At 36.3% G+C, this 13,464-nt stretch overlaps 1 protein-coding gene across 3 annotated transcripts in view; it reads left to right on the top strand.

The window, feature by feature from the left end:
- The window catches only part of IFT80 (intraflagellar transport 80), a 108,900-nt gene that overhangs the window by 29,650 nt on the left and 65,786 nt on the right, over nucleotides 1–13,464 (top strand). For all 3 annotated transcript variants that reach the window (XM_032629939.1, XM_032629940.1, XM_032629941.1), the window contains 3 exons: nucleotides 7,273–7,382; nucleotides 10,885–10,974; nucleotides 11,935–12,072. In XM_032629939.1, coding sequence (XP_032485830.1) covers nucleotides 7,273–7,382; nucleotides 10,885–10,974; nucleotides 11,935–12,072 — 338 coding nt within the window. The remainder of the gene's footprint in view (nucleotides 1–7,272; nucleotides 7,383–10,884; nucleotides 10,975–11,934; nucleotides 12,073–13,464) is intronic.

Here is a 13,464-nt window from a genome sequence, read left to right as displayed (position 1 = left end):
AGTGACTGTAAAGTGGTATCTCACTGTAGTTTTGGTTTGCATTTCCCTGATGAATAATAATGTTGAGCCTCTTTTCATGTGCTTTTTGGCCATTTGTAGGTCTTCTTTGGAGAAATATCTGTTAAAATCCTTTGCATATTTTTTAATTGGGTTGTCTTTTTATTGTTGAGTTGTAAGAGTTCTTTATATATATTCTGGTCAATAGACTCTTATTGGATATATGATTTGCAACTTGGATACGCAACTTCCCAATTCTGTGGGTTTCCTTTTCATTTTCTTGATGATAGCTTTTGAAGCACAAAAGTTTTGATGAAATTCAGTTTATCTATTTTTTTCTTTGATTGTTTTCTACTTTTGGTGTTATATCTAAGAAACTATTGCCTAATCCAAAGTCATGGAGACTTACATCTATATTTTCTTCTAAGAGTTTTATAGTTTTAGTGCTTACACTAAATGTATGATCTCTTTTTGGTCTATGATCAATTTTGAGTTAGTTTTTGTTTATGGTATTTATTTTGGAGAGGGATGGGTGGTGCTCTTTTTAATTTTTTCTTCCTCTCAAATAGATGGATAAATAGGATTTTCTTAAAAGCTAAAGTACATATTATGTCTTATAAGATAGGTAATTTTATTATGTATTCATTGGATCATGTAATGGTATTTTACATCAACATTCCAAATAGCTGTAATTTCCTTAACATCAAATGGCTGTGAAACTGCTGATCATTTTTATCCTATTTGAATCTTATTCTTCTCACTCAAGGTTTATGTTAATTATGAGATTAATGAACAAAACTAAATTAGGTAGATTTTATTTTAGTTAACTTACTGGTATTTCAACTGAATAATCTAATATCTTTTCCTAGATTAAGAATTATAAATTCACTATAGAACTATGCTTTTAATTTTTGAATTTTTAAAAATTAATTCATTTTTGGTTGTGTTGGGTCTTTGTTGCTACACACGGGCTTTCTCTAGTTGCAGGGTGTGGAGGCTACTCTTTGTTGTGGTGTGCAGGCTTCTCATTGTGGTGGCTTCTCTTGTTGTGGATCACGGGCTCTAGGCACGTGGGCTTCAGTAGTTGTGGCACATGGACCCAGTAGTTGTGGCCCGCGGGCTCTAGAGTGCAGGCTCAATAGTTGTGGTGCATGACCTTTGTTGCTCCACAGCATGTGGGATCTTCCTGGACCAGGGCTCAAACCCGTGTCCCCGGCATTGGCAGGCGGATTCTTAACCACTGTGCCACTAGCGAAGTCCCTAATTTTTGAATTTTTGATCATTGTTGCCACCCACACTTTCCTAATAAGGCATAGATAGACTTTGCCTGTTTTATCTCTGGGAAAAATCATTAGAGAAGTTAGGTTATAATCACATTAACCCTGAAAGAAAAATCCCTAGTTATTTATAAGGTTTGATATATTATAGGCTACAAGTTTCAAGGGTGATTATAAATCTGACCTACTGAGAGCTAAATGCTAAAGGTTCAAGTAAAAAGACCAAGGGAGGTAGAGGTCGGGGACTCTTGGCTTCTTTGAGGAGAAAAACTGTAAATTTTGGCGCAAAAATGAAATAACGTAAGCCTGAATTACTGTAAGACTCAGAATTATGTAAACAATGTTGAAAGCATCCTGTGATTTTTACTACATGTTTATGTTAATTGTACTTTTTCCTTGATGAGTAGAAAAATTCCCAAATTCATTTCTTGATGATTGGAGGCAGATATAAAGATAGAAAAGTCATGGTCATCACCTTCTCTTCCAATACAGAAAAAGCATTAATCTTGCTTTTTTTTGGGGGGTGGGGTGGGGCAGGGGGTGGAATTTGACTTTGTTTAAAAACTATTCTTACTGGTGCCTATCAGGAATTATTTTTCCTTATTAGAGAAAAATAATGTGTAAGCCGAGGATAATTATAATGAAGCCCTATCTTGTGTTACATTGTATATTTTAATTATAGGTTAAAATTGAAGAGAGTAATACTGCAAACCTTTAAGGACATTTCCCTTATAATATATTCAAATAGAAGAAGGAGATGACAAAACATGGAACCTGTTTATAATGAATTTGGTAAAGGAAATATAAATAACTGTAACACAAGGCAGAATGTACTCGTTTCTTTAAGGCATTGTGGGAGGACAGGAAAGCAGAAATGAATGCTTTGTGGGGAGAGAAAGTATCAGAAAGGCTTCCTGGCAAATACTGCAGCATCTTTTAATTAGGCTTCGAAGGATAAAGAAATTAGGTAGGATAAATAAATGAGCTTGTTGGCAATGAAGTGGAGCTATGGAAGAAATTAGATGATCAGAGGCACAGAGGCAGAATGGCGTGAGGCGTGGAAGTCAGGTGAGCAACCCCCTTGGGCCAGAGTGTAGGCTCTGTGAGGGATGGTACTGCCAGAGGGACCAAGACACTGATATTCGCAGATGCTAAATGAAGGGGGTTGGAGTTTATTCTATAAGCATATAAAATCTTTAAAAAAAATGAGCAGGAGGGAAGAGATAAAGTCTGCCTTTTTAGGAAGATTACCTTAGCAGTAATATGTAGGATAAATTAGAAGAGATAGAGGTTAAATTGGGGTCGCTGGTATGGAGGTTACTGAAATGTTTTATGCTATTGTGCAGTAAGACTTGAACAGAGTCAGTGATGAGGGTAGTTGAAAAAAGTGAATAGTTCTCAGTGGCCAAGAGGAATGGATAATCCTGTAAGAGGTGAAGAATTCAGAGGAAGAAGTGAGGGGATATGTGTGGAGGGATGATATATGAACATGTAGAGTTTGAAGTTCTGGCATGTCTTTGGGGCAAGTGGAAATGTGTTAGAGCTCAGAGGTAAAGGCTGAAATATTATTGTGTGTCAGTTACAGAAAGGTGAAAGGTAAAGCTATGGAGGAAGTTGAGATCCCCAAGGGAGAGGTGACTGAGGCTAGAAACTAAAGAAACAAATGCCTTCATTTCAGCTTTTTTCTCTGTATTGACCCAGTGGCATACACAACCAAAAAGTTGTTTTTTTGAGGAATAAATCCCACTCGATATTACTTATTTGTTAATACATGTCCCTACAAATAGAATGAAAGGGAAATAATTCTTTGTTTTTGAATTCTTAATGATTTGACAACCAAAATACTTGAGTGTCTACTCCCATGCACAACACAATAACAAATGGTTGCTTATTGCATTACAAAGTAGTAGTGGTAGTAGCTAACAGGTCGTGCTTATAGAGTGCCAAACTCTGCTCTAAGTTCTTTACTTATACTCACAAGGTGTAGACCTATACTGCACTCAAGGCAAAGGTAGCTAATGCTTCATTGTAATAGTGAGAGTTTGTTTCAAAATCATTCTTAAAAGCATGCAAAAACAACATTTTTTAGGGGATACCTTTTAGTATGAATGTGAAAAACATGGTATATTTGACCATGTACTTCCTTAAAACAATTGAAATACATTTTTGTCTCCTTTTCTGTGGTTTAAAATGCCTTCAACAAGTTGAAAGAATTTAGATAATTTGTTTTACAGAGAGATAAGGGTCTGACATTTAACACAACCCCAGGTGCATGTGGTTTCTTAAAAAATGTCAAAAAGGTCACATGATCTTAGTGTACAAAGTCAGAAAAACAAGATCTTTTTGAGTGTCTTAACTGAAATGGAGCATAAATGAAAATTCCCAATATAAAAAACAAGAAATTAATTATTATAAAACTACTTTTGTTTTTTGTCCATTTTTGTTAATAAAGAAATTAATAACATCTTATCATATAATTTGCTAAACTTTTTGTTGTAAAGTTTTTTAACTTGAAGGCTATATTATTATTTCCATACTGACTTTGCAAAGTGAAGTGTAGCATTGGGAGTAATTCAGTGCTTTAATAAATACGTTTTTTAAAAACATTTTAAATATTAAAGATTTGTTTCAAATGCTAGTGAGATGAATTTTTTATAATAGAAATCATTTTCTCTGTGAAGCTAATTCATCCACTTTCAATATCGCCTTCTCCAGAACCACCCAAATCAGAAGTTGTATAGCGATAAAAACATATATACAGGAGTTTCACACTTAACATTTTATTATAAATATAAAGAATGAATATAAGGAAGAGTTTTCTTAGTTCTTGATGTTATATTCATTTATTTATTCATTCATTCATTTATTGATTGATTGATTATTTTGGGCTGCATTGGGTCTTCATTGCTGTGCAGGCTTTCTCTAGTTGTGGTGAGTGGGGGCTACTCTTCGTTGTGGTGCATGGGCTTCTCACTGCGGTGGCTTCTCTTGTTGTGGAGCATGGGCTCTAGGTGTGCGGGCCTCAGTAGTTGTGGCGTGCGGGCTCAGTAGTTGTGACTTACGGGCTCTAGAGCGCAGGCTCAGTAGTTGTGACGTATGGGCTTATTTGCTCCGCGGCATGTGGGATCTTCCCGGACCAGGGTTCGAATCTGTGTCCCCTGCACTGGCAGGTGGATTCTTAACCACTGCACCACCAGGGAAGTCCGTTATATTCATTTTGAATATTGGTGGTTAGGAAGCTGGAACTTCTTTAGCTATTGATCTTATTTAGGATTGCTTATTTATCATAAGTAACTCTATATTTGTTTTTTGATTGAAGGAATGTGGTTAAAAACCACATGCTGTAACAAAAGAATTACTTAAATTTTCCTCTATAAGCCTATTTCGTTTTATTCTATAAATTACTATACCTGTTTCTTTAACAGCATTATTATTTAAAAAATTGTTTTATAAGCAGGAAATGAATAATCTCCATGTCCTAACAGGAGAGATAAGTATTCTGAAGATTTATAAGGTTTATAAACAAGGAAATGGTGACACAGTTGACTTAATGGGGCCACAAATTCAATGTGAAAGAGGACATAAGAGTCCCTAACTCCTCATCCTATACCCCAAACCATGCCTTTTACCACAACTAAAGGACTAGAGTCACATCCTGTATAACTCAATGGGAGCTGTGTTTACTGAATTATTTCCTTGGGGGTAGATGTTTGTCATAGTTTTGTATACACTCAGGAAAGTGTTATTTTACTGAGTGTATTCATGAAGATTTGATAGTCTATAATTAAAATACATAAATTTACTTTTTTTGCACAATACTTACAACTATAATAATGGAAATAAAGAAGGCACCTATAATTCTACCACTGTATCAAGTAAGCTTTCCTCTATTATTCCCTTACTGTCCTCACCAAGAATCATGTTTGGAATATCTGAAATTTTGATTTACATTTTCTGGGGAGTTTATTAGACTTGAACTCTGTTCATTTGGAGATTTACTTTGAAGCCCAGGTCAGCTCCTGGCTACTCCCAGAGAATGTTTCAAGAGAATATACTTACTAAGTTTAGAAGAAGTACCCTCTGAGGTCAGCCATCTCATTGCTCATCTGTAGGTTCCTCTGATACAGGACAATCCTAGATGTCACCGACTGAACAGGATGTTTAGACCCAATATAATATCTAACCTACACCATGAAAGGAATGCTTCAGGAGTTTTTTGGACTAGGTGTAAATCAGACTTTCTAAGTCCTGTAAACCACTGAGACTTGCTCACAGTTGAATTACGTTCTGGTTGGGAAAAAAATGGCACTAAAGGAGTAGGGTGCCACTTAAACACAGCATTTATCTTTCTGAAATTTACTCCCTGTTGATTACTGATTACTCCCTGTTGATTAGCATCAGTTGGGTTTTCCATTTAAATAAACATCTTACTGATTGCTTGTAAATCCTCAGATTCAGATTTCATTTTACTGAGAATGTAAATTACTGAAAGATTTATTCAATCATTCACATAAAGTCAACTGCTACAATAGTCTGACTTAGGAATCCTAGACAATTTTTAAAAGCTTTGTTTTATAAATATAAATAGGTTAATATTTCATAGATTAATTATATAAACTTGCTTCACTTCCCTAATGAACAGGTTCTAATGAATAGGTAACTGGGTCAGACAGTGGAGCACAGATAATTTAATGCTCTCAATTGATATGATATTCATTATTTATTTAAAAAAATAATTTGTTTTAAATTTTCCCCATTTTTATTGAAGTATAATTCATGTACAGTGAAGTGACAGCTCTTTTTTAAAAAATAAATTTACTTATTTTATTTTTGGCTGCATTGGATCTTAGTTGCAGCATGCAGGATCTTTTTTTATTTGCGGCATGCAGACTTCTTAGTTGCGGCATGAGTGCGGGATCTAGTTACCCAACCAGGGATCAAACTCGGGCCCCCCGCATTGGGAGCACGGAGTCTTACCCACTGGACCACCAGGGAGGTCCCCAGAATAATGTCTCTTAAGAAGCCAACAAAGAAATATTCTCCAGACCAATGATAATAAAGAAGTCCAAATTTAGTTGAGGTGTACCTTTTTACCAGTTGGTTCTCAGGAGAGTTGGCTTAGTCAACCACAAACTGAAGGCACAAAAGCAAAAGTCGAATGTTGCCGCTGGAGCACACTGCTAGGGCACGAAGACTCCAGTGTTGACCGGGTGAATGATCTTGGTGGGGCCGCTGCAGTGTTTTCACTGTTGCTGGTAAAAGGTCTTACCCTTGCAGGAAGCTAATGCCCCAGGGTCTTCAGAGACCTATTTTGATGGACAGAGTCGCCTTGCTGAGGCCAGACATTCTCAGATAGTCCTCAGGATTCTGGATATTTATAGTCTAAATGTCCCCTCGCCATAGTTGCTTATTCATTTGTTCTTATTGATCAGCCGCCAGTGGTGCCCCTCAGCAGCTGAGCTACAGAGCGCTTCATCTGCAGCCTCAGATGTCCATGATGATCTCCTGACACAACACCTTCACTCTTATAGCAAAACAGCTTTCCTTATAAAAACAACTTCTTTCTTAGATCAAAACAACTTCATTTTTTCGTGAACGAGTGGATTTGAAATCATATCAAACCACTACACAAGAGTTGATGATGGGAAATGATAAATCATGACTTTTCTGATACCTTTTTATATCTTAACATAATGAAGTATATTTATTTTACGTTTTTCCATAGCACACTCTTGAAGTCCTAAAAGCTCCGTATTTTCTCAGCAAGGTCAAAATTAGTAAAAAATATAGTTTATCAGTTGCTCACAGTAGATTTTCAACAGTCAATCTTAACCTGGTCTATGTTTCAGTATCAGGCTTATACTGCAGTTTGGATGGGCCATTGAATGAGGAAATGAAATGACACCCCAAATTGCTTTTTTGATTTTCCTAACAATCTCCCTTTTATAAAGCGTAATAATTTAAGTTTATCAGGTTTTTTTTCTTTTTCTTTTTACAGGAACACCAGTGTATTCAGTAGCATGGGGCCCTGATTCGGAAAAGGTTCTTTACACAGCAGGCAAACAGCTGATCATTAAACCTCTTCAACCAAATGCTAAAGTTTTACAGGTACTTCTCAGGCATTTGTAAATGGTTATTGGGGTCTGCCAGACTGCTAAGTGAGAGGTCACTTTCTTAGGAGTCCCTTTTTTCTGGGTGGTCTTGTTATAGTTGAAGCTCTTAAGTGTGTGGTTTTATCGGCCTTTGTTACAGAACAGGGGATATCTGGTTATGTTTCCAACGAGGTTCACTTCCCCCTTTTCCCAACTCACATTATACCAGTAAGTCATAAATGTGTTCTGAGTTACTAAATTATCACATGATTTGGCATAATAGCCATCTTTAAATTTAACAGAGTCAACCTAACATGTATAGATTTGAGACAAAACAGGACTAAATCATAAAACTTTAAGAGGTTGTTTAGACTGTATTTTTTATCATCACCTCTAGCGTCTTCCTCCTCATTGTTTGTTCAGTACCCTTGAGCTTTCTCTAAGACCCTAGAATTCTTTTAGTATTTTTAGAGCGGAGGGGGCGTCAATGTAATGTTTAGAACAATTGGGTATATATAATTTTACCAATTATAGGGAAGCAAAACAATAGTGGCAGTTAAGACAGGTCAGGGGAGGACAAATAAATGAAAAACCTTTAAGCCTATATCCAGGATTTTGATGTTTGATTTCAGTGCAAAGAGGCAGAATCATTTTCTTCATATTTTGATAATGACACAGTGTAGTGTGGGTAATAAGATTACAGGCTTTGGAGTTAGTCACCTGGGTTCAAATGTTCACTTACTTATATGTGACTTTAGGCAAGTTATAAAATGTCTTAGAGCCTCAGTGTTCTCATCTCTTAGATGTGATGCTAATACCTACTTGATAGGAATGTTGTGAGGATTAAATGAGTTAAATTGCAAAGTGCATGGGACAGTGCATATAATCAAAATATTGAGTGCACACAATGAAGAGTAGTTGTTGTTGATATTGCGGTGTTATTCTATCATCTCTACCTTTTAGTCAGCCCTTAATAAATTAGAGCCATGGAGGCCAGTTAAAAGGTATAGAATGACCACGTCCTGGGTAAGGGATTTGGTGCTGGAGATTGACTGGCTACAGCAGGTATAAAAAGTGTTTTAAGAAGAAGCATTAGGTTTAACAGTGAGTAGATGTAGAATTTGGAGAGTAAGGATATAGAAATGGCTTTGAGATTCCATATTAATCACTTCTATGTAGATTATGCTATACATATTCCACACAGTCATCATGCATTTACATTTTTACTACATGCAGAACACTCTGCTAAGAACTGTGGAACAACAGAAAGAGAAGAATTTGGGGAAAAGTAATAAGCTAGGAAAGAGGACTGGCTCTGACTGCCTTTAGTCAAAGTCCTTCTAATACCACTTATATTCTGAAAAGGTGCTTTGAAATCATACAGCAAAAGCAGGCCAGATGAATCTTTTAGTTTATAGTTATGTGATTTGTTAAGAAACCTGTAATTAGGCATATGTAAGTGAAACTCAGGAAGATGCTTAAATCACCATTGATAAATTATCGTTTTGTGGCTCGGTAAAACCTTTGGCCCAGGAGGTAGTGGAGGGAAAGAAAAGTATCCATTGCCAAAATTCAGCTAGAGTGGAGAAGGGGTTAAAGTATAATTAGTAACTTCGTGCAAATCTTCTATTCTTTTTGGAAAACTAAAGCTGCAGCAATTCTCCTTGGGCATAAACACATACTCAAATTTGGATTATTCACAAAAAAGAATGCTTATTTAATTCTTGCTTGTAGAATACAGTTCAAAAGTATATATTTCATTTCCCTTAAGAGCTTTAGGGACTCTTCTAGAGACCTAGAACTTGGTTTCAGAGTGAGGAGACTTCTGTTTATTTAGTCATTCAGTGGGAATGTAGTGCATACTTACTATATCCTAGGCGCTATGCTGGGGTGTAAGGTATTAAAAGTGAAACAGAACATAGTTCCTGCCTTCTGTGAGGACCTCACGATTCAAAGGAATTTTACAAAATGCCTAATACATTAAGAAATAATTGAAAAATGTCTATGCATTATATGTAATATGTGAATATATGTAATATATAATTGATATTCTAAATTATAGTATAAGGAAAATTTAAACCATATTTTGTTCCTAACTTTTGAATATGGAAAATTTTATTTTTGTAGTTTTAAAATGAAACTCTTGAGAATCTCTGCACGTGTATATCTCTATATATATTTTGTTATTTTTGTCTTTGCAGTTTATTTTAGGACATTGGATTAATTTAGCAGTAAATTGTGAAAATTACTGCTTTATCAAAACATTTGTTTTTTTTTTTTGTTTGGTTTTTTTTTTTGCGGTACGTGGGCCTCTCACTGTTGTGGCCTCTCCCGTTGCGGAGCACAGGCTCCGGACACGCAGGCTTAGTGGCCATGGCTCACGGGCTCAGCCGCTCCGCGGCATGTGGGATCTTTCCAGACCGGGGCACGAACCCGTGTCCCCTGCATCGGCAGGTGGACTCTCAACCACTGCGCCACCAGGGAAGCCCAAAACATTTGTTTTTGACAGAGTGTATTTTTATGTATCTTGAATAAAACAAGCTATGAATTATTGCTTATTCTTAGGGCTTATTTGACCCTAATTTGATGTTTTTTTCTGTATACATTAAGAATAATAGATTTTCCTGGGAAGGCTCTGTAGAGAGAAAACCCTTAAAATCAGTCACTCTTTGAAACAAAGTTAGTTGGTTCAGACATTAAAATGTACCTTATAGTCTTCAAGAAAAATTAATTCTTTTTCAGTTATATTATTCTGCTTAAACCTAGTGAAAGATTAATGGCTTTTAATTATGTGCGTGGTTAATAGCTAAATGAGCACATAAATTATATTTAAGATCAAGAAGACATCCACGCTTAATTTCTAGATCGCCAATTTTTGGGTGACTTAGATATATACACAAATATGTATGCATTCTATATATGTGTAGAGTATATATCTGTGGGAAACCTTTTGTTATATGGTAAATGCGGCAGAATTTTCTCAGAGTAGTTAGTGACTACTCCAGGGACATGCAGGTAAAGAGAATGAAGCTTAGGGGAATGTACAGAAGAGAATGAAGAGAGTACTAAAGAGGATGTGCATGTAGTAGAAGTTTTTTTAAAAAATAAAAGAATTAGTAAACAAGAATGAAGGCAGTATCAGTAATGGGATCAACTGTGCAAAGGGAGCAAAATTTGGATTCAAGTAAGTTTTGGAGTACATAACATATTCATTCCATTATTATCACACAAATGTCAAGCTTGGAATAGTTCAACAGCAAGTGATTTTCCATCTGGAGTCCAGGCAATTGAGGAAATTAATAAGGATGTGAGTTATATAGTGGATGTCATAGTGCAAGGTGCTTTTCATTAGTTTAAATTGGAAATGAAACCAGCATAATGGTTATGAAAGGAAGATAGGAGTCTTCTCCAAGAAGAGGACAAAAGAATCATTAGAAAGAGGCAAAATGCCTTTTCTTATTTAAAAAACTTTTCAGTGCTCTTGAAGTTACAATAAATATCTTATTTTTTTCTCATAGTGGAAAGCTCATGATGGCATTATTTTAAAAGTAGACTGGAACTCAGTCAATGATTTAATTTTATCTGCTGGCGAAGACTGTAAATATAAGGTATGTAATGTTTGAATAATGTTTGAATTTATCACCTGGTTGAAAGAATCGAATTTCGGTGAAAAGTATTTAGCATATAAGAGTATTCTTTTAGTCCTTCTCTTTAGCCATATCTTTTAACTCTAATAATTTAGCAAATTGTTATTTTATAATTCTCAGTGGCATTTTGAAGTGTTGCCTTTCTAATTTGGCCTATTTCATTGACCTATAGAATTTTCTTTTAATTTACCATTTTAACCATTAAAAAAAATATTTATTTGGTCACGCGGGGTCTTAGTTGTGGCAGGCAGGCTCCTTAGTTGCGGCACGCATGTGGTATCTAGTTCCCTGACCAGGGATCAAACCCGGGCCCCCTGTATTGAGTGCGTGCAGTCTTATCCACTGCACCACTAGGGAAGTCCCTGACCTATAGAATTTGATTTAATGAGTAGCAACATGAAAACAACTCCTAGTTTTAGTGACTCTTTAAATCAATTTAAGTTTTTTTTTTTTTTTTGCGGTACGCGGGCCTCTCACTGTTGTGGCTTCTCCTGTTGTGGAGCACAGGCTCCAGACCCGGAGGCTCAGCGGCAATGGCTCACAGGCCCAGCTGCTCTGCGGCATGTGGGATCCTCCCGGACTGGGGCACGAACCCGTGTCCCCTGCATCGGCAGGCGGACTCTCAACCACTGCGCCACCAGGGAAGCCCTAAAATGGGTAGTTTTTATGGTTAATTAAAGAGTTAGTAAAATCTGAAATTATCATGATGATACCATAACATTTTTGGGGGAGATATTTAGGTTTCCAGGAATACAGCTTCCCTACCCCCACCTTGCCTTCTTGGATAGTAAAGACATGTAATTGCTAATATTATAAAGTGATGACTTCTAAATCTTTACCTGATACTTTACTAGAAGCTACAAACTTGTTTGTAATAACGTGGTGACTTATAAAAGAATTTTTAAAATTTGCTTTTTGTAGGTATGGGATAGCTACGGCCGCCCTCTGTACAGTTCACAACCTCATGAGCATCCTATTACCTCAGTTGCCTGGGCTCCAGATGGAGAATTATTTGCTGTTGGATCATTTCATACTTTACGCTTGTGTGATAAAACTGGGGTAAGTTATAGTGGTAAGCAATCACAGATGTGCTGTCGTAATGCACAACACACCTGGTTCTCAATCTTTAAAAAACATTTTCAGTGATGCATTTGACTGCATCTTTCTGGTTTGTCTTCTTAATATACTGGTTCAATCAATTCCAGATTTATGGGACCATACAAGCTCTTTAAGTTCAATCTGAAGATTGGGTATGTTCTCTACTGTCTTTCTGGAAATATTTATTTTAAGCATGGTTGTGAAAGATGGTAAAGTGTTAAAATTTATGCCCAATCAATATAGAGAGTTCAGTTTTGAACCATTTTTTTTTTTTTTTTGCGGTACGCGGGCCTCTCACCATTGTGGCCTCTCCCGCTGCAGAGCAGAGGTTCCTGACGCACAGGCTCAGCAGCCATGGCTCACGGGCCCAGCCGCTCTGCGGCATGTGGGATCCTCCTGGACCGGGGCACGAACCCGTGTCCCCTGCATCGGCAGGCGGACTCTCAACCACTGCACCACCATGGAAGCCCCCTTTTTTAAAATTTTAACTGTCAATATGTTTCATACAAAAGTTTTGGTTGCATATTTTTGGTAAGGAATTGATACTAAATTTTTTAAATGGTCATTTTAAAACCAAAGAATTCATATTTGAATGTGTGTGAGATTTTTCTCTCACAAGAGAATATGCCCTCTATACAGATTCTGTTTAGAACTTAGGCAAACAGCCAAGCTCAGCAGTATTTACCCACTGTACTTGAAGAATGAATTGTTTCATCAAAGTGCTCCAGAGGTGGCAGCATTATATGAGTGGGGCTATTCCATACTGTTCCTAACTATGAGGAAATCACATAATTTTTCTGTGGCTTATTTTCCTTAAATGCAAAACAGGACAGTTAATTTAGAATTCTTAGAGCTTTTTAAATGACCTATTAAGTTTTCTGGTTGCTTGTTTTTTATCATATGAAATATAAAGTCCTCTGCCTGACTTTGAAGCTGTCTGAAACCTGGTGCCATAAAACCTCTTGTCTTTTCTCCCCATTACTCTCTAATTTGTATGTGTTCAAATGAGACTCATGAATCTTCTCTGCCCCTCACTAACGTCCTCATCTTCTCTTTTCATGGAATGCTCTCATCTCTTACACTTAATGAGTTCTTCCTATTTTTTAAGGCTCACTTCATATTTGACTTCTTTTCATGATACCTTCCATAGATAAAGTTTATTTATCTATTTTTCTAACTTCCTCTCACCTAGATCTCTTTTCTTAGTTTTAACATAAGGATGTTAAGTTAGACCATCTCATTTTCATCTGATTTTCTATCAATGATTCTCAGCCTATAGAATATATATTCTCATTTTCACAGTGTATTATACTCTTATATCATCCATTTTAGTTTTATGTATATTGTTTTTGA

The sequence above is a fragment of the Phocoena sinus genome, chromosome 4, assembly GCF_008692025.1.
Source record: "Phocoena sinus isolate mPhoSin1 chromosome 4, mPhoSin1.pri, whole genome shotgun sequence".
Lineage (NCBI taxonomy): Eukaryota > Metazoa > Chordata > Mammalia > Artiodactyla > Phocoenidae > Phocoena > Phocoena sinus.
This window is presented reverse-complemented; position numbering and strand designations above follow the sequence as displayed.